The sequence below is a fragment of the Lepeophtheirus salmonis genome, chromosome 3, assembly GCF_016086655.4.
Source record: "Lepeophtheirus salmonis chromosome 3, UVic_Lsal_1.4, whole genome shotgun sequence".
Lineage (NCBI taxonomy): Eukaryota > Metazoa > Arthropoda > Copepoda > Siphonostomatoida > Caligidae > Lepeophtheirus > Lepeophtheirus salmonis.
This window is the reverse complement of record NC_052133.2, coordinates 19,599,972-19,621,028: the sequence shown is the minus strand read 5'-3', so window position 1 is coordinate 19,621,028 and position 21,057 is coordinate 19,599,972. Positions and strand designations below refer to the sequence as shown.

Here is a 21,057-nt window from a genome sequence, read left to right as displayed (position 1 = left end):
TTTTAAAAAATTTACTCCTGGGGTAGAACTACGTTTTATATACATACTAAATGTAATTTTTTTATTTTTAGAAAAGTAAAGAAGGTTGGATACAGGACGGCTAAACAGCAAGAGTAACTCAGTGTCTCTTTATAAAGTGTCATCCTAGCTAAAAACTCTTAAATGTCAAAGTAACAAACTGTTTTGGTCAATTAAATATTGATATAATAAATCTTAAGGATCAGGTGTAGGGTATCTACCCTCCTTGTCTTCATTGCAAACTCCGCCTATGTAAATCAGTGACATCATTTTTTGAGATCATTCATCTGGTCTCTCGAGCTATCGTGACTTTACCAGTTTTAGAGATAAACATTTTTGGTAGAAGCAAAATTTGACGGAAGAAATTTTTATTTTTTTACAAAAGGTAAATTGAAATAATTTTGATTGGAAATTTTGTCTGTTTTTAGACAAGACAATAACATTTTTGATCCTTCTGAAAAAAAAAAGGTTCCAAGAAATGGCTAATTTGGAAATTGTGACAAGAACATTATTATTATTTAAGGACTTGTAGTTATCACCATGGCTCTAGGACAATTGGATAATAACATTTTTGCCGAGGACAAATGGCCGAAAAGACATTTCACCCACTGAATGACAATTTGCTGAAGAGCAATTTGCCGAACAGACATTTGGCCGCAAAATGATAGTTAGTGTATTGAAATATACGATATTATATTTTAATTCAATTTAAAATGATAGTATGATAAATAACTACTGTTCATATGCTATATATGTCACATAACGAAAATTAATTAGTGTTATTTTGTAGGAAAATATTTTATTATTAATTAAATTCATGAATGATCATTATGTAAACACAACGCAGTAGTCTGTGGTTCGAATGTAGTTCGAATCTTTACCGTAGAAGTACTTTAAATTATAATAATAAAAACACTACACGAATGGACATTCGACGATAGGTCTGTTCTGAAAATTGTGCTTCGGCAAAAAGTACATACATTTGGTATATTACCGTTTGGCGAAAAGTTATACACGGTATATTGTTCAAATGTTTTGCCCAATTGTCCGCTCACAAAGAAATTTAAATGTTGCATGAAGTGTTACATACCCGACTGACATTGTTTTTTTGTTTTTTTTTGCAATAGTATTCCCAAACTATCGATTATCTGTTGTTCTACCGAAAAAATCTAATTTTATAATCGACAGAAATTATCATTTTCTAAAAGTATATAAATATAGCCCAATCTACATAGAATAGTTCTAAAAACTTACGATAGGATACCAGGGCATTAGTATTTAGACGACATAGGTGATATTTTTGGATATTTAATCCTCCCTCTGCATAATTATCAAAAAGTCATCAAAAAAGGGGAAAAAATACAATAATGATTAATTTAAGGTAATTTTTGTAACTAAAAACTTTTTAAAAACGTTTCCCTCCTCTCTAACAAAAAATAAAATAAATATCTAGAAGACGGTCCACAAAGACCTTACCCTTCTCAAGTACATCTGTAGTATCCCTGCATCAATTTGTTGAATGTATACAGAAATTGAATCATATATAAACTATACGAAATATGATTACACAACTTTCTTAATAACTTATCTTCCTTGATTAGAAATTGAAAAAGTTTATACAATTATTTATTAGGTATTTAAACCAAAATATTTTCTCTTGAATTAAATGCAAATAAACTAGGACAATCTTACTCTATAAAAAAATCCAATATGTTAGCAAAGCTTTACAATTTTTGCATTATAATTTAAAAGAAAAAAATGATGCATTTTATAGGTCTGATATCAAGCTTTCCATAACTAATTTAAAAAAAGTTTTTTTTTTCACATAAAGTTTGATATTTTGATGAACTCCTCTCATATTCAAAGTTTTAAATTTTCATAATATATAATAATATTTCTGGTTCCATACTTAATTAACAATCATAGGCATATAGGTTAGGTCGACTTTTCAGTATCTCATGTTATGAGCATGAGCGTTCTTGTATTATAAAGCTTGTAAACTTGCTGGTAGCTTGTAAACAAAGCGACAGAGAGTGGCGTTGTCGAAGTTCCAAAGTATTGATTGTTGAAGGGGTCACAAGATATTTATTCCATTTTATTTTGTAAGCCCTGGATCTGCATTCCTTGAACAAAAATTAAGGGTGTCATTTTGCAAAATTCATTATATTTCTCAAAAAAATCAAAAGTATTTAGTTGATTACATCATAATCTCCAACTTTTTGAATACTGCCCATTCCGTCTGGCAAAACAATGTATCTGACTTTAATCAAATTTTTAGAGGATAGCCATAGGATAACTATAATGTTTATTTATGTAATTTTCCACGAAATTGTTCTGGTTTCTTTATATATATGTATGTTCTATATAATATATAAACCAAATAAAAAATGTTGGAAAAAAAAAAAAAAATGTATGATTAATTCATTAATGATTTACTTTTTAAAACATTTTTTTCTCTTTTTAATATATATATTTGGAGATTATATAAATTATAGCTTACAGTTAATTTATATAATGCTTGCTTATGTTGTACTAGCTAAGGATTACCCGGCGTTTCTCAGGCTAAAGAGGAAGAGGGAAATCACATTGAAAATGGTAAAATTAATTGAGAAAATTAAAAAAATATTCAGAAAATACTTCTATATACAACATATACTAGTAATTTTAATATGAATGTTTAGTTGTTGTCGAAAAAGATCCTGATATTTTTTTATTCTAATTCTCTTGGATTCTTCACACTATACTAATCCGGTTAAGTAAGGTAAGCTACAAAGTCTCATCATTGCAACTCCCCCCCCAAAAAAAAATACCCTCTTCTTAACTTAGTGGTATTATTATGAATATAAAAAAAAATAATGTTATAAACTTCAATTAACATACCAACATATATGCATCTAGAAAATTGTATGGATAAAAAGTCCATTTTTTATTTACTTCAAAAAATTCCCAAATCGAAATTTGTAAAAAAATTGCAAAAAAATTTTGAACTATTTTTCCAAAAAATAGGTAATAATATTTATTAGAATTGTAAAAGAAACACAAGCCTACCAAAAAAAAAAATTCGTACTTGCAAAAACAAAAAAGTTATGAAGAATAATGTCGAAAAAATAACACTCGATAACTGATTCATTTTTGCAAATGTTGCAAAAATTAAGTTATAAAATGTTCCGGAAATTAAAACTACTTAGTTTGAAGTGCAATTTTTTGTGCAAAAAGTATTGTCTTGTGACATTTCTTCTTAAAAACGGAAAATTGACGCTTGATGAAAAAATTGAAAAAAAGAGAGAAAAAATGAAAAAAAAATTGAAAAATTATTCAAAAAATAACAGATATTTCAGTTAAGCATCAATTTTTATTTGGCAAATTTATACGCAAACGAATCTCGAGACAAATTTTTGCAAACTTTATTCGATTTACTAATCCCATATTCCATTGGAAGTTCATTTTTTTTGCACATGAAATCAACGAAATTGCAATTTTCCCGATTTCGCCGATTTATTTTTTAGCCCATAACTATTTTGATTTTGAATACATTTAGAAAACGTAGTTATTTGTATAGGTGTTTTTTGAAATGCCAATCACTTATTGATAAACAACTCAACCCTCCTACCTAGTCTCCTTGAGCTGCAAAAAAAAACCCGACGGTTTTTGGGTATAGCATAAGCCCCCCTTATATGACCTCCCCAAAAATCGACACCCCGTCTTAGCCTGTCCAAGCTCAAAAAAGGGACTCATGCAAAATTTCAGCCTCCTAGGTTCATTGGTGTGGGAATGACATCTACGACACACATACTCATAATGAAAATTTCTTTTTATTTATATATTTACTTATTTGTGTATCCATGTACACGTGTATTATGGAGGAAATCAAAAAAGACTATGTAGGATAAAATAACCAACAAAATAAACAAAGCAATAAAAAAATTGGCTTGAGTTATTGTTAGTTCAATGGAAAGGTATATGAATTCATTACGATTGGAAGACGCTCATATTTATTCACTGAAATGGCCACAAATAATATAGGCTAAAAATATCGGTATCTATGGCGCCTATGTACAGAAGGAGGTATAGTTCATAGAGACAGAGGTGTAGACTTTCCTTCATGGCTATTGATACAAGTTTAAACATGTTAAATATGAAATTTATCTGAACTTTTGTTTTTGCTAAGGACGCTAATGATTATCGAGATAATACCTTATCTTTATATTTTTTTGAATATAAAGTACTTTCAATATTAATGATTTTAGTCATGTTCTTAAGAAAAAGTTCAAAAATGATGCACCTCCCATTTTGAACATAGTTTAAATACATTTTTTTAAACATATTTATATTTCATTTTATACGATTCCTTATAAAGACATCTTTAATTCCAGGACTTGAATGGATCACGCAATGTGAAAGTGCGTGGTGTTATCTTTAGTTCCATTCAATACATAGTCAATATATATTCAATAGTGACGTGAAGAAAATATTATTCAGTTTATTTGGTCATCATTTAATTATAACTGTAACTCAATAATCAGAATTGGAGACTCGAGCATGGGTTGTAGTTAACTCTTATTAAATTGTGACTTCGAACTCCGGGAGGACTCGATTTCGACCAGAGAAAAGAAATTTCAGATTTGACTAGGACTCAATATGAAAGACTCGTAACTCGTCTAGAATTCGTCGTCCGATCGACGAGGTTCCGATTTTAATAAGACGCATGGCTTCAAACTAACTCACATACCCAAAAAACTCGCAACTTTACATTTGAGACTTCATTCGAGCTTATCTCTCAATAATTGAGAGTTTACTTGTTGTAAAAATTACTGGGACGTTTACGATAGACTAGTAACATTGAATTTCTATTTGATATATGTCGAAAAAATTATACAAAAGAATATATCACATACAATGCTTAATATGGAAGTGAACTCTGTTTGCTCATTAATTCGACTTATATACATATATATGTTTGAAGATACTTCATGTGACTGACTGTTTCATCATAGTTCATAATTTTCATACAAAGTTTTACAGTGATGATACAAGATAAATAAATTATATTAGAAGGTGAAACTAATCAGCCTCTATTATTTATATCTTATCAAATTTATTTTATATGGTTGAACTCTTATCAACTTGCGCACCTCATTAGACAAATAAAAAATGGTAGTAGTTTATAACATTCTTGGCATTTTGTGACTTATATAATGGGTCTTGCTATATATATCCTGATATGTAAAATACGACTCCTTTACATCTGTCGTTGATGTCAATATTGGGGAGCGCTTCATTCACTATTTTTACAAATTCATAAGAATCTTTTTAAATGCAATACTAGATTATCAGAGATTAGAAAATGGCCAAATGACAGATTAACAATAAAAAATCATCGCAAAATAAACAAAGGATTTGTAGATGCCTAAATTCTAAAAATATGAGCTTCTTCTAGATGAAAATAGTCGTCGGAGAATATAATCTAACATGCTATTATCATCATAGACTTGTTACGTGAAACTCTGCATAGATACAATAAATATTATTAAGTAGTAATCATATTTATACTAATTTAATTAATGAGTTTCGATGTAACTACTACTACTGCTACAAGTATTATACCTGGTGCCTAATTTCTTGGAATAGCTCTTTTCTATTTATTAATCATTACTTGTCTACGAAAACTTATCCATAAAAACCGTCCCCAGAAAGATTGTAAACATAATTATAATATTGTTTGCTTGATTCTAAGCGAATAGTATCAGCATATTAAAAAAATACTAACTAATAATTTTATGACAATAAAATTAATATTCAATTTACCCGAACAAAATTGTAGTTTATGAACAGTGAATTAACAATGACTATAATTAATTAATGGAATAGGTATACATTCAGCATTAAGTAATATACAAAGACATAATTTATATTAGTAACTACTAATAAGAAAATGAAAAGCAGGTAGCTCTTGTAACATACACACACTCGTTTTTAGCGTTAAAGTCCTGTAGTAACAGATGTCTTCGGATACATTGGAAGAATAGCAAGGAGATATTTGTACATGTCATGTACAAATTTTGAGACTCGTAAATCCATTTTTTATTTAAAAAATATCCTTTTGAAATGAAGGAGCCTTTATCATTTTTTGTTTGGACAACAATTAACCCTTTAACGTCTAGGTGTACCATCTGGTCCTGTTTAAAAAATCCTTATAAATATAAAACTAGCTGTTCTCTAGTTCTGATATTTTACTAAACATATCTTTAGTAGTTGAGCTGTCAATAAATACACTATGATTATGACCTCACTTTTGTGTATTGGTTGTGAGTTGTCCTTGATGCACATGATTGAATTTCTTATCAATATTTCATCAATCTTTTTTTTGAGGAATATTGTGGCATAAAAACAAGGTAAGATTATTATATTAAAAAAATATATTTATAAGCCATACATAAACTAGGAGTGTAATCTTCTGAGTCGTTTTAACAGGAGAGATTCAAGGCCTTCCACATACCTTCTATGTGCGTAGAACCAAGACCCCCAGCAAGTTGTTGATGCATTAATCCTCGACTTTGAAACGTATGATCTTGCATGCCCCCATACAAAATCTACCTTAATTAATATATGCTCTCACATATCATCTTTGAAAAAAGTTCGTATCTTAGCAGATAGAATGTTTTTGGGAGGATATTGATATCCTAGGTATTCCATTTTTCATTTCTAGGGAGTGGGGTATTACTGAAAAATCTGACACTTTTCTGTATGGTAGATAAATTTTTTAAACTAATTTCTTCGATCAGCATCGGCACTGCAGCTAGAAACTTAAATCCCTCGAAGTGAAAAAGACTTAGCAAAATATAACTCGCTATGACCATCATATGTCTTAAGATAGTCGTCAGAGTTAGATAAAATGCTATTCTTTTCGATGCTGATGGAGAGACCTGTATTTTTTGAAATCCTGAATGACTTCAATGATGTCAGAGATGGAATATGGCAGTTTTTCTTGCGTTCCTGTTAGAAATAAAGTAAGATCGTCTCCATATAATAAGCACTTTATTGAATTTTTATTTATTTTCAAACCTTCAAGGGTTGAGTTGTAGTTGATAATCTCGTTCAATCCATTCATTGCGATTAGAAATAGGGATGGCGTTAGCAAATTTCCTTGCCGAGCTCCATGTTAAATGCAAAACTTAGAATGATCACCGGGAATGTCAATGCTCGATAAGTTCCTGCTGATTTTTGGGCAATTAAAATCAAAACATAATTCTTACAACGGATTGGTTTTCCATCTGAAATGTTTGGAGTGCTAAAAACTTCGGGTCATCATTGGAGGAAGATGTGCTCAGTATGGAGCTCTATCATTGAGAATGTCCTCTCTTTACTAGATTCAAACGAACCACTTAATTATGATCTTCGACAGAACAGTAGGAGTGAGTTCCTAAGTGCAGGAATTATTTCAGCATACCAATATATATCAGACGGGATGATCCCTCTTTTGAATAACTTATTTCTATCGCATAGAACGCGGCGGAGGTTCTACGAACGATATTTCAAAAGTAATTATCTCGGTCCTCCAATCCCTGTATTCATTGCCTTAGAAGTAATTCCTAACAAAATAATAAAGCAAGCTTAGACTGTTAGTATTGGTCGTGAAGAGAAGGATCCTTCATCAATCACGAGGCGAAGGTTCGAATGGCTTGGTATTAGCGACGGCATGTAACATGCAGATCCAAACGTCATTTTGAAGAACCTCTTCACTGATACACGTCAAAAATGGTTGAGGTACAGACTGGGGACGTCCTGTATTTTTACAAATAAGTCCGGGGAAGATCCTACGGAGAGAAAATTTGTTACTTTTGCCATAAAGAATTGGAAAAATCTTTTCAAATATTCTACCAATGTATAAAAATTACTCTGATCCTTAGGATGTTGGAGAAAGAAGTATGGAAAAAATTTCATGTGAGATTGAGTCCCTTAGATTGGCTCATTGTAACATCCTCACGATAAAAGGATAGGTGGAAGATTGAGTGGCTCATCTCCAAAGTGCAAGGTATAATATACGCTGTGAAGTACAAGGACCAGGAACTCCCTTCTTGGCTTTGTGAGCACGTCTCTAAAGCGATAATTACTAATAGAGTGTTACTAACATTTACTTGTCAGAACTGGCTCGATAATCTCACTTCTTGATCTGATTAGTCATCTACCGGTTTTCTTTTTTCTGTATCTCCTGGATTATTGTAATTAAACTTAAAGTATATATTTCAAATTCTTAAATTGACTTATTTGTATTTTTATAATTATTATTTGGACATTGTATGTTTTTTTGTTTTGGATTACAAGCTTTTGTTAACACATATTAACACGATAATTCTTGCAGGTCATCCTTTTCCTAATCTTTTTTGCACGTCGTTATCTTTATTGTATCACACAACCTTTCATTCAAAAAGAAACAGAAAAAAGCCCTGTAATCATATGCTAGTTAGCCAAATATTACATCTATTACTATATATTTCTGATTACTCCCAGACTATCGCTTAATTCTTGTTACATGATATTTTATTTTAAGCAACTTATACTTTCTTCAATGAAAAAATAACTAATTACATTGTAGGTACAATGGAAAGTGTCTTTGAATAAACACATATTAAAAATTTGTTTGGAAATATATGTAAGAAGCGTATTATATGGAAACCATTTTTTTTTATTTGAACATGTATAAAGGATGATTATCAACTTGCAAATTAACATAAGATCTATTTTTTACTAGTACAATAAAAAATTTCATTTATTTTTTCGTCAAATTCTGGTAAATATGTGATATGTATGTTAAGTTATTAATAACGTGTTTAAAATTTGGTTGGTCTCGACGATGTCAATGAAGTTATTTTTGGTGTTTTCATAACTATTTACAGGAATCTAAATACTATGCTTATCGGAGCCCTCTAATCTCTTGTGTAATGGAAATAAATTACTAGATATGTGTTGATATTTTGTTGTTAATTTTCTACAATTTTTGAATTAGATACTCAGGACTCATACTTATCAGTGAGACTTTACTTTTTCTTGTTTGTTGTTAATATTTAATACATAGGTACATGATGATATCCAGATAGTCCTTTTAAATATATTTTTGTATCCTGAAATCCCCTTCAATTTATTTATTTTGTATTTATCCTATAATTGTTTTTATTAAGTTAGGAGTATCAATGCAATTATTTACTTTAAAATCCATTGCCGTGGCTAATATCAAATGAGTTGATCTAAGTTTATTTTATCTCTTGTTTGAATATTATTGAAACTAGTAAAAAATAGCTATTTCCATACTAGGGATATAATTTAAAAACTTTATAAAGAAATTGCTTTTAAAAATATTATTTTTGAAGCCATTTTTCTGTAATTAATGACTGTTCCCCCGGAAGTTGATTAATCCCACTCATCGGAGTAGAAGTATTCACTATAACATTTTAATTGGCAAATAAATCCGGCACCATAATCCTTCTATCTACTATGATTGCATCTCCTAAAGTATGTCGTTTTTTTCTTTAATAGGTCTGATATTTCGATTATTTGGTGATCACTATAGGAGCCACCACCATACGCAGATGACATATAGGTTACCAAACCTCTCGGACTAATTCCTAACATAACTTTTACCGTACTAAGGCTGATTCATTCATAGGCAGTTGCCTCTCAAGAAACCTACTATGAACATATTTCGTAAGTTTAGTTCGAGTTTTTCCTTATTATAAAAATTGCTCAACCTATTATCTAAGTCATTAAGTTGTAAGAAGATACTGCGTTCATTTTAAAGAGGATTTTTGTTGATATACCGGAAAGGCCTACCGCAAAACCGTTCTTAATCATAACCAAGGTTAATATAAATTCTGTTAACCTTGGTCATAATATACGATGTCCAAGTTCGAACCGATTTCAAAAAGTTCGTCTCATGTTCATTAAATTGGAATGAGGGATCTGATAAATAATAATCTGTGATGATAGGCGATAGTGTCCAATTACAGCATTGCAGAAAAGAGTCTCTTGGATTTCGCGGTTATGAAGGATTCCTCGTTGCCCTATTCCTTTTATGTTATACGTATTGGTTAATATACTTTAATTAATAAGAATCCATGTTATTGAAAGCATCTCATTATAGTACACTGGTTAGATACTGTTCCTATCGTGCATTTTGACGAAAACATGATTAATAATTTGTTAGCTCGACGTAGAATATGAGCCTATGGAGTTGGCGAATATTCAATATTGTCAATCTATTGGAGCTTATTGAATATGTAGGTAGTAGATCAGTTCTGCATAATTCATACTATGAATTTATCTTGACTCGGGTTCCCAAGTTTGAGCTGTACAGGGCATTCATTCTGGGCGATAACTTAGAGGAAAAACCTCTCAAACACAAAGTCCTTCCAAGGGACGACTCCATTGTCATATCAATTCTACTGCAGACGTATGAGAATGGGATGACAATTAATATTCAATTGAGTCATTAATTATGAAAACAATTAGGACCGACACATCCCAAATAGTTAGTATTATATTAGTATTTGATTTTCCAACTATAATCCTCAAAATGTTGAGGAACTTTTCAATCCTCAGAGAAATTTATGTTATATTCGGACAATAAAAATGTTGAATGATGAATGTGAACGACTGGGCTTCAAAGTAGTTTAAATTCAACCACCGCTGCTTTCCTGAGCATCAAGGACCCCTTCTAAAACCCCATAATCCACCCCAGCCTTTGGATTATTCAGATAAACCGCTTGGCTTCCAGAGAGGATAAATTCCACCACCCCGCTTCACAGGCTATCAAAGACACCATTGTATGTCTCATAATCCACCCCAGCCTTCGTGATGAGATATTAAATGAAATACAGATTTTTATTTCTTGACTCTAATATTATGTTCTACAAACAGCCATAGCATATAAGAATACCAAGGGGTCCAGTAAACCCAGTATAAGCTTATACACTATGATGACAAATGACAAAAATTAAAACCTATTATAGAATCTTTTGAGATTCGAAAATCCTAGACTTTTTTGTGTTCATCTGCATTTCAAACTGTCGAGGGAACCCGAAATTGAGAATATTATTGATTCCACCGCTGCTAAACCACTCATAAACGTAATCACATCTACATATAATGCGCCCAACGATGCGTAACTCATAATATAATAAAACTAGGCAATAGAGGGTGAATTTTTTATAGACAGTATGGTTTTAAATGGTCCTATTTATAGCTATGGATTTTTGACATTTTTCTTCAAAAATATTAATATTTGAAATTTTTTTGTGAGTAGCTGTGCATTTTAGAAATGTTTTTCGAAAAAATTTGATATTTGAAATTTTTTCCACAAAATTTAATTTTCAATTTTTACTCCGAAAATTATAATTTTGGGATTTTTTTCAAAAAAAAATCTAAAAACCAAGCACATGAAAAAGCTCATTGTGTATATACTGGGTTGATTATTAATTGATGACATGGTATAATAAAATTATGTACATCAAGATATGAATCGGTTGTCATCATAATTCGATCATTCAAGTACTTCAAAACACTTATTTACAAATCTTGAATTAGTTTTCTCACATCAAATAAGATTTTCAATTGTATTTTTTAGACTTGCTTTAATTTTTTTTAATATGTTACACATGAAAATAAAAATATTTTTCTATAAAATTTAATATTCTTTTCTCAATCTTTTCACACAAAAATATATTTGATGTGTAATTTAAAGATAAAAAATCATGTCATAGTATGATGTTTTTTTTAGAATGAGTTTTACCTCGAATTTTCATCTATTTAAGAGCAAAATAAACTTATTTAAAGCTTGAGTAATTGCTCTTTCATTTTCAAAAGAGTCTCTAGGGGGTCTATTTTAAAAGCACTATTAATTTGATTGCATTTTTTTCAATATAAAAATCTCGCGAGGTTGATATAATAATGGCAATTTTTCTTTAAATTGAATCTGAATTATACCTATATGTCTTTTTCGTCAATTTCATTAAAGTGTCATGCGTAACCCTTTGGAGGTGTATCAAATTGCTCTTAAACTAGCAAAAGTCCATCATTATAATAAAATGACTATGAATTACTAAATTTTTTATGAAAGGTCACCTCAATTTAAGTCTCATAAATCAATGAAATGCTTTTAAGTAACATTATTGGGGATCTCAACTCATTCCAGAAATTCAAATGTAATCAATAACAGAGAAATAATGCTCATGACGTTTCATTGGATCAGCTGTGACAAGAGAGGAAAGAAAAAAGGATATAAACAATGACATTGGCTAGTATTATTTCGATTTCAATCCCCAATTCTACTTTGAGTCCAACAAGGACTGTCAATTATATCTCTGCAACAAATCTTCAGAGTTACGCTCCGCTCCGTCTTTTATGAGAACACATGAACGTTCAATCGGGGTTTGAATCTATTTAGAAAAGGATGTTCACTTCTCAGGAATTAAATAATAATGGCAAATGCTAAGGAGAAAAAATTCCTTCTTTATTCTACCAATTACAAATTAACGGGCCTGCTAAAAAACACATCGGATTTACATGCATGTATATTGATATTAAACTAACTTGGAGATTGAACGGAAAAATGAGCAGCATTCACGCTTTCCGTTCATTAAGGAACAAAAAAAAAAAAAAAAAATAATGAACAGGAAAAATATGTAGGACGTTCATTTTTTATTGTTTCTATACGACTATTTTTTCCAGAGATGGCAACGATTTTTTTATCTGGATTATCAGTTTAATTATTATTATCTTTGAGGGTGTTAAAAATAATACATGATCCAGCAAATCACTGGACTATGGAATGGTCGTGTATCAAATAGGTATTCTATGTTAGGTTAGAATGCATTTTTTTTAAAACAAGATGGTAAATGTATTGTATAATAAAACACATTCATGGGGATTCTTGTAAATATGTAAGGTATCAATTTTTTTGTGTCCTGAACTGATTGGTCTGAGAGAGCGCGTAATAGATAATTATTTTTGGTTCCTTTACTTCTGATCTTATATAAGTGCCTCTGAAGTCTAATCTAAAGTTTATACACTATTTACTGTTATAAGGACTTTAGCTGTAGACATAACCAACCAGTTGCAAAACAAAACAAAACCATAAAACCTATTTATAATTAAGATTATGAGTTAAATTATACTTATTATAAAAGACTAGGACAAACACGTTATATCAAAGATAGTCAATTAAAAATTAAAAAGATTTTATTTATACTTTGCTTAGTAATGTTAAAATTCTAAACTAAAATGATTTACTATAAACTATAGTAGGTAAACTTCTATTGCAAAACCTCCTTGTATACAACATTTTTTGTTGTTTGTGTCCATTTGTTGTATATTTATTCAAACCTTTACCCCCCCTTTTTACACTCTTGAAAATGCAACATGTAATTAATTGACCTTGTGAAGTAGGGATTTTGGTAAAAACAAAGCATTTTTTTAAGTGTTTGTCCTATGATTTATATATTTTCATTGCCCATTACCATTGCTAACTTGCCATGCTTTTTCTTGAACCCTAATGAAGATAAGTATTAAGATTTGCTCACTCATCATCTTCCTAATTTTCATTTTTAATTCGTATTTTATATACTTTATCCCATTTTCTATTTGTAAAATAATTCGTTTTTTTGGATTTTTATTTTTTTTGGTGCGTTTTAGAATCGACAACATATACCTTAAAAAACATTGAGGGACGGGAAATCAATCTTGTTTAATGAACAAAATCAAGTTATGAGCAAATAATCAAACTTGCCCTCCAGAACCCCGGAATCTGGTCTGATCAGAATTAAACATGGCCTTACGTACATCACATATACACATACATAAATTAGAATGATTAAATGTTTACTGATAAGTTTGATGAGGATGATAATGTATAAATCAAAGACCTTTTTGGGCAAGAAATGATTCCCCCCAACTCATTCTTAAATTGAAAGAAAAATTAGATTTGTGTACTTATATATAACGTAAGAATTCGTATTTACAGAAATGTCCCCTTATCAGGGGATCAATACCATTTCAGTAAAAATTGCATATCAATTTAAACTATTAAGCCTGACTCATATGAATATGATTCCCATTCAGAGGCCCCAGAATGCAAATATATATATTTATTTTTAAGAAAACCCATTAAAAGGTTTCTATCATTAATTCTTTATTCTATCTATATTAAAATATAAATTAATTCATGATTCAAAACTATGCAAAGTTTGTATGTCTCTCTGATTGTGCATATTTCATGTGTCAACATAAAAATAATTTTATTTTATTTTTATACAATATAAGATACACACAGCTTAATATTTCCTGGACGTATTTGTGTCAGTTATAGGGATTTTATTCAAATTTGTGGGATGAGTTAAATACCCAATTATGGATAAAGACTTTATTTGATTTAAGACTTATATTGGCCCCTATATGGCCTTTCAAATATATATCAATTTCCCATTTCTTTATTATAACAATCACTTTAGGCTACTTTAAATACAATTTGCTACATACCTATGGACTTAATAAGAATAATTTGTTGAAAGAAATCGACGAATATGAATTATGAATGTAATTCACAGTCAATTTTGAAAAAAAAAATCATTATTTCTTGTGTTTGCTTTAACGGGCCACATAATGCGGGGATAACATAAAATTATGCCTGTATTTTTTTGATGAAACAGAGAAAGATTTTTAATGAGTCAAATACGATATTAAACCCTGAATAGCTGTCCAACAAGTTATTAATATTATAGATATTTGTTTCTATTTTTACATGAACATATAATATACAAGTTCAATCAATTTGATCGTGCGGTATTTGAACTTTAAATGAAATTTTGATATTGATCATCAATTATATTGATGATCTATATCAATATAATCAATTTCAGTTTGTGAGGCTAGTTCTTAACTAGCTAATCCCTTTCTTCTTTTAGTTATTCCCACAACGTCTTAAAAATAATTTTCCCGTCATGACGTCTCAGTATCTTTTATGATCAGTGTTACCAAATTATCAATTCTTATCAAGTTCAGTTAACCTTCAAAACCGCAATTCCTAAGGACTTTATCACTTTTTTAAATTAATATTCATATCAACGGATATGTTTATTATACTGTCGCAATATTGAGAAAAAGTATCCGAGCTTGCTTTTACGTTATCGCCACACATATATATAAAATTAAAATAATAGTGAATGTGACGTTTTATGAGAGTTTGGAACAAGCGTGTGATGGAGTACATAACTACATTTTTAAAGCAAAGTTCATCCACACTTTATAACTCCGACCAATGCAAGTTACTTCCTCTCGTACATTTATATTGACAAGCTCTGAATTTACTGGATTTGTTGCCGTGGCTCGGGAACATAATTTTTTATCGTTTCCTCAAAACTTTATTCTTCCACGTTTTTAACTAGAGGTCAAAAATGAACAACGAACGGAGACTTTTCAGAAAATGCACGAAATTACGGAAAAAGGGTCAACGGATCCAAGCCTAATATTAAAAATTCTTTTAAATACAATGTTATTAATAATTTCGTATTTTCAGCTCCCACTTAAAACGTAGAGGTAGTTTATTTTATATACAAAAGGAATTATATTATAAATTAATAGTAATATGTTACAAATTAATTATGACATCATTGTAACAACATGTCAATAATATGTAGAATAGGTATATCAAATCTTTGTATTCCATTTAGTTATGGGTGGATTTACCACTTTTTCAATATCATCAATCTTATTCATATCCTTTTCAATATGCTTATACAGCTCATTGAATAGAGTTTTGCATGCCACCTGAAAAGGTAAGGTCTACTTTGTATATATTTATGTAACGTCAATAAAACAAGACAAAAATATCACCTGTGTAATGATCATTTCATGCATTTTTCTGATAACAAAGCTCTCTTTTCTGGATCGTAATACAGATGCAATTTGAAAATGTAAAATTATTTCTTTTAGAGGAAGGCGTTCAAGAATTGGTAACTTATTTTTCTCTGGAGGATTAGGATAATTTTGAAGTAGAATTTGACGTATTTCCCTTCCAGAATCCTACAAATGTAATTTACACACATATTTACTGAGAAATAAAAATCAATACTCAACTAAATCCTCAAAATAGTTTTTATTCAAGGGCTTTGCTCTATGTCTTTTAATAGCTGTTTTTCGTATTGAGTCCCATATCATTCGCTCAACGAATTGAACGACGGTAAAGGTAACAACATGTTCTTCAACCCATCCTAACCATTGCTCTTCGACCTTTTTAGTGGCTCGTCTTTCTGCAGTTAAGCGAGACAGTATATTCAATATTTTATCATGTAGAAAATCATGAATAATTTCATCCGTAACCCCTGCTCTTAAAGATGCTGAACCATTCCATAGATCCCTGTTTTTCCTTTCTTCCTTTTTACGTATTTCAATCCAAGGAAGGACCGATTCAGGAATGTCGAACACGACTGTTGGTAATATGACATATGGCTCTGGATGTGTTAAACCATTTTTGAGGACCGGAAGAGGAGTATGGAGGGGTTGATTTGAGGTGATTTGTGGGAGAACACGATTTGGTGATCGAAGATTTCCATCATTATCAGAGGAAATCGGTGATAGAGTCCCACTGCCAGGCTTTCTTTTATAATTATTGTGATTGCAAAAGAACTCCATATTAACTATTAAAAAGAGAACATTATCCTTCAAGCTCGATGAAATAAATATAAAAGAGGGGAAAGGGAATTATTTTTCACTGTTGCTTCGCAACCCTAATCTAAGTGGCAATAATAACAACACAAATACAATAATGAAGAGCTTTGGACACTTACCTTTTTTTGTTATACATAATAGGAAGAAAAATTATAAATTAAATATTGGGACGTCTTACTTTACAAAACTACTAATATGCATATCTCAAATAAAAGCAAGACCAAATACGTTGTTTATTTGCATCTTAATTAGCTTAGTTAGCGATTCACAACCCTGGAGTCACAATGTGAGTAATTAGAAATGGTTGATTTCAACTTAGAGAAGCAAAAGTGCAACGAGGGATGCCCATGGTCAATAAGGCGTCCGATATAATGATTGTGGTAAAAGGTTGCGCACAAAATTCGTTGGGTTTATATTGTTGCGTTGTAAAATCCGGATGTACATTATCAAAATTGTCGGAACTAATATCCCTGCGAAGCAACATAATATGATTTTGAGTAATTTCATTGCAAGACAATATTATCCTGTGCAATTTCATTCCAATTATATTATATTCAGACAATAAAACAATTGAACGATAAGAAATTTCACCAAAGCCGCTTCCTGTGCATCATGGACCTCTTCGAATATCCCTCAAATAAACAGCCCATCCATTAGGTCGTGCAGGTTCCCAAGACAGTTTAAACTCCTTTGGGGACCAATAATTCACCTGTACAGCCTGAGGGTGGGGTGTATTTTTGAATATTAGAAGGGGCCCATGATACTAAGGAAATCGGCTGCATAGAAAATAATCTTCCTCGGACGCAGTTGTTCACTTGCACAACCCGTGGATCGATGTATATTAGAAGGTGTCCTTGATGCTTAGAAACACAATGGAGATGGAGTTTAAATTGCTTTATTACAAGGGCTCCATGATACTCTGAGAAGCAGTTGAGGTTTACTTTTTGTCATCATTCAATACGTAGATTGCCCGTATTTTATAATTTAATTGTAAATAAATTTTAGACAATAATAATGTCATTAAATCAAATTACTCACAATGATATTTTTAAAATGAAATTCCTTCAACGATGATATTACCCTCAACAATTTTGTCTCACAATGATAATGTAAACCACGATATTTTTGAAAATTTGTTAAAAAATAAATTTTTTGCTCAGCCCAAGTATTTGATCGGAAGAACTTTTTTTTTAAAAGTATTTTTTTAAAAAATGGCCCTGCCATGTTTCTAAAAAGTATCTCAAATGGTTAGAAAAACAATGTTATGTCTTCATCTTAAAATACACAAGACGACTCAGCTCACCAATTTTGAACCCTTATGTACTTTTATTAGGCTACGAGTTGTATCCAAAGACCAATAGACCATGCCTTCGAGTCCTCCTTCATCAACAATTTCAGGAAGAAGTGTAGCATATAAGAGAAATGTAAGATGAAGGCTGCCTTCAACCGCTTCAGGAAGAACAATGATTAAGGCTGAGCGCAACAACAGTAAAGTAAAATCGACTTAATATGTTGTAACCCTCTAGCAAATTTTTAAATTATGAAGTTATATTGATTTTTGAATTAATTATCCTTTTTTTTCTCATTTATAATGTTTGGCGAGAATTCAATACAGATACAGAACTTTTAATTCTCTATTTGTATTAAATTAATTGAATCAATATTAATCTATTTCAAACTTAAATTACATTTTTCATGATTTATACATAAATTATGTTGGTACGTCTAAATAAATATATCTTACCTTTTTTTTCTTCTTCCTTGTATACCTGTCTAGAATAAATTAAAGAACTTTCACTCGGGGAAAAATTATGAAAACCTTTCCATCTAATTTCTATGGCATGACCGTTTTTGTACCAACAACATAATATGCGTAGATATATCAATAATATTACAGGGTTGGAATTTAAAGTACTTTCACGCTAGTTGAAAAAACTATTTTTTTTATAATAGAAAACCTTTTATACATATTTTGGAGGAAAATAAAATCATTTAATTCAATCTAATTGAATATTGAAAGCACCCTGTAAAATAACTATTTTACAGGGTGTATCTACGAAATCCGGCGCTTCAGATTTCCAGATTTTTTCAAGCGCATATTATGACGCAATTGTGCAATTTCATGTAAAATATACGTATAAAAGTTTCACTAAGTAGCCCAAACACTGCCATCTAGTCAAAATGTGAAGATTTTAACCCTATTACATGTTCAGAAGTGGAGCAAAGGCGCATCGTTTTGATGTTTTTAGTGAACAAGGATCTGAATATTAGCAAGATTGAGGTCTCAAAGATGATAGAAATCTACAGTAGAAGGGTTTCGGAGTTGAACCTAGCACCCGTTGAAACAAAGGACTCAACGGATTGGCTCCAAAAGCACTGCTACGGCTTGTTGTCCAATAATATTTGACCTCCTACTGGGGCGTTCGTAGGGGGTGGGCTAGAGGGGCTGTAGCCCTCCCAAATTAAGGATTTTTTGCTTTTTACTAAAAAAATCAATATTTGAAATTAAAAAAAAAAAGATAATATTGGAAATTAATTTTTTTATGAATTTGTGAATTGTTTTTTTAAATTAAATATAAATAGAAATTTAATTTTTGAATTTCTTTTCAAAAATATTTATTTTTTGTGCATGCTGTCAATTTTTGAATTTTTTTCCAAAAAATTAAAATTGGACATCTATTTTAGAATTTTTTTTCCAAAAAAATTAATTTTCAAAGTTTAAAAAAAAAAAAATGTTAAAATTTTTTAAAAACTTTTTAATAAAACCCATTCCCCCCTCCCCCCCAAAAAAAAAAAAAAAATAAAGAAATAATCCTGAGGACGCCTCTGCAACTCCTTGACCCTAAATCCGACGGATTAATTTGTATGTTGCAACATTGAGTCTAAGGTCACACCACCAAGAAGTCCCTTATCTACTCCGTCATCCTGAAATGCAAGAATTTAGATTGGACTCCATTTTCTGGGACCTACACACGGTTTAAGGCTCGAATAATGCCGTTATTAAGGCCAAAGGAGGTTAAATAGAGTTTTATTTTTGATTATATTCTCGATAATCTGCTGCTCTTATTTAAAAAAAATATATAAATATTAAAATATTACCAATTAATTATTGATTTTAAGTAGCTCGATCAAAAGTGCCAGTTTTCATTGTTATTTATTGTATACAGTACGAATAGGGTGGGGGGACCTCAAAAATTTGGTCCAATATTTTTTTATAATTTGACTATTGACTCTATTAACTCAATCTACAATTTTTGTTGCATCCACCCCATAGACTTCAGAAAGAATATTTTTAGAGACACAAAACCTTTGTTTTCTGCTATATTAATGACTAAGAAATTAAGACTAAGTTGTTTTTTTGGGGGGCGGGGGGAGGGGGCTCAAAATTTATTTTTATATCGAGGTAAGATTTGAGTGATATTTTTTTATTTTAAATAGACACTTGTTCATATAAAAATTTATGAATTAATGAGGTTTAATAAAATATGTTTCTTTCAAATGATGACATTTTTTTTAATAACGACATTTTTTTTTGATGACTTTTTTATAATAGACTTATTTCCTAGTTGTCACCCCATGCAATTTTAGATTTAATAGCTTCAAATATGAATAATGTGAAATAATTAAACCATATAACCATATAAAAAAACCAGCTTAATGCTTTGTCATAATTTTTTTTTAACATTCTTTAACTGGTTTATATATTATGTATATAGAACCTACATATATAAGTAAACCGGAGCAATTGTGTAAAAAGTACATAAATAAACATTATAGTTTATACTTAATGCTCCGGGGTCGAATTTCAACTAATATTCTAAAAATCAATCTTTATAAAAACTACAGTAAACATGCAAAATAACAATCATGATAAATATTTGTTAAAATTTCTTAACACCCTTTTTAAAATACTTCTATGATTCTGGGAAGTTGATGGAAGGTACCGGATTTCTTCCCCTGCAAAATTCCATGACTCACATCCTGATTTAGGAATTTTCATTGTGTGAGAGACATAGCAGGCTGAAGCTGCCAAGATAATATCTCTCAACTTATCCTCCCGGATAGACTGAAAGTTAGTTAGTCGGCTGGAGATGAGGGCTTTACATTTAAGAATAGCAAAGTCCAGAGCCCTTATTACATCAGAAGTTCCACCCTTCTTCTTTCAAATTCCAAAAAGAATAATAATACCTTTGACATATTTTTCTTTCCCATTGGTCAGCCTTTTTAGATTTATGGATACAAAATATTCAAGGATATAGATGGTTGGGAAGTCTACAAACGCATGAAGTATATTATTATATCGTTTTCCACAGTCCTTGTAGGGCC

At 30.5% G+C, this 21,057-nt stretch overlaps 1 protein-coding gene and 2 long non-coding RNA genes across 3 annotated transcripts; 1 reads left to right on the top strand and 2 right to left on the bottom strand.

Moving 5' to 3' along the window:
- Positions 1 to 5,633: 5,633 nt before the first annotated feature.
- Positions 5,634 to 8,124, bottom strand: LOC121113972 (uncharacterized). The gene is made up of 4 exons (XR_011779267.1): positions 7,897 to 8,124; positions 7,081 to 7,832; positions 6,452 to 7,011; positions 5,634 to 6,375 (listed from the first exon to the last, which is right to left on the bottom strand). It is a non-coding gene; the product is annotated as an uncharacterized lncRNA (long non-coding RNA).
- Positions 8,125 to 8,811: 687 nt separating this feature from the next.
- Positions 8,812 to 10,124, top strand: LOC139904935 (uncharacterized). The gene is made up of 3 exons (XR_011779266.1): positions 8,812 to 9,045; positions 9,550 to 9,717; positions 9,774 to 10,124. It is a non-coding gene; the product is annotated as an uncharacterized lncRNA (long non-coding RNA).
- A 5,463-nt stretch (positions 10,125 to 15,587) lies between these two features.
- Positions 15,588 to 18,599, bottom strand: LOC121113973 (uncharacterized). The gene is made up of 4 exons (XM_040707776.2): positions 18,476 to 18,599; positions 16,141 to 16,700; positions 15,898 to 16,086; positions 15,588 to 15,831 (listed from the first exon to the last, which is right to left on the bottom strand). Exons 2-4 carry the CDS (start codon positions 16,693 to 16,695, stop codon positions 15,712 to 15,714), a joined length of 864 nt encoding a protein of 287 aa, XP_040563710.1. The 5' UTR covers positions 16,696 to 16,700; positions 18,476 to 18,599; the 3' UTR covers positions 15,588 to 15,711.
- Positions 18,600 to 21,057: the final 2,458 nt, after the last annotated feature.

What these genes read in the sequence shown, in the direction of transcription:
- LOC121113973 (XM_040707776.2), bottom strand. Translation starts at nt 16,695, where the DNA reads ATGGAGTTCTTTTGCAATCACAATAATTATAAAAGAAAGCCTGGCAGT. An exon ending in AAAACTATTTTGAGGATTTA is followed by an intron (nt 16,087 to 16,140) that starts GTTGAGTATTGA and finishes TTACATTTGTAG; the next exon opens with GATTCTGGAAGGGAAATACG. An exon ending in ATGAAATGATCATTACACAG is followed by an intron (nt 15,832 to 15,897) that starts GTGATATTTTTG and finishes TTACCTTTTCAG; the next exon opens with GTGGCATGCAAAACTCTATT.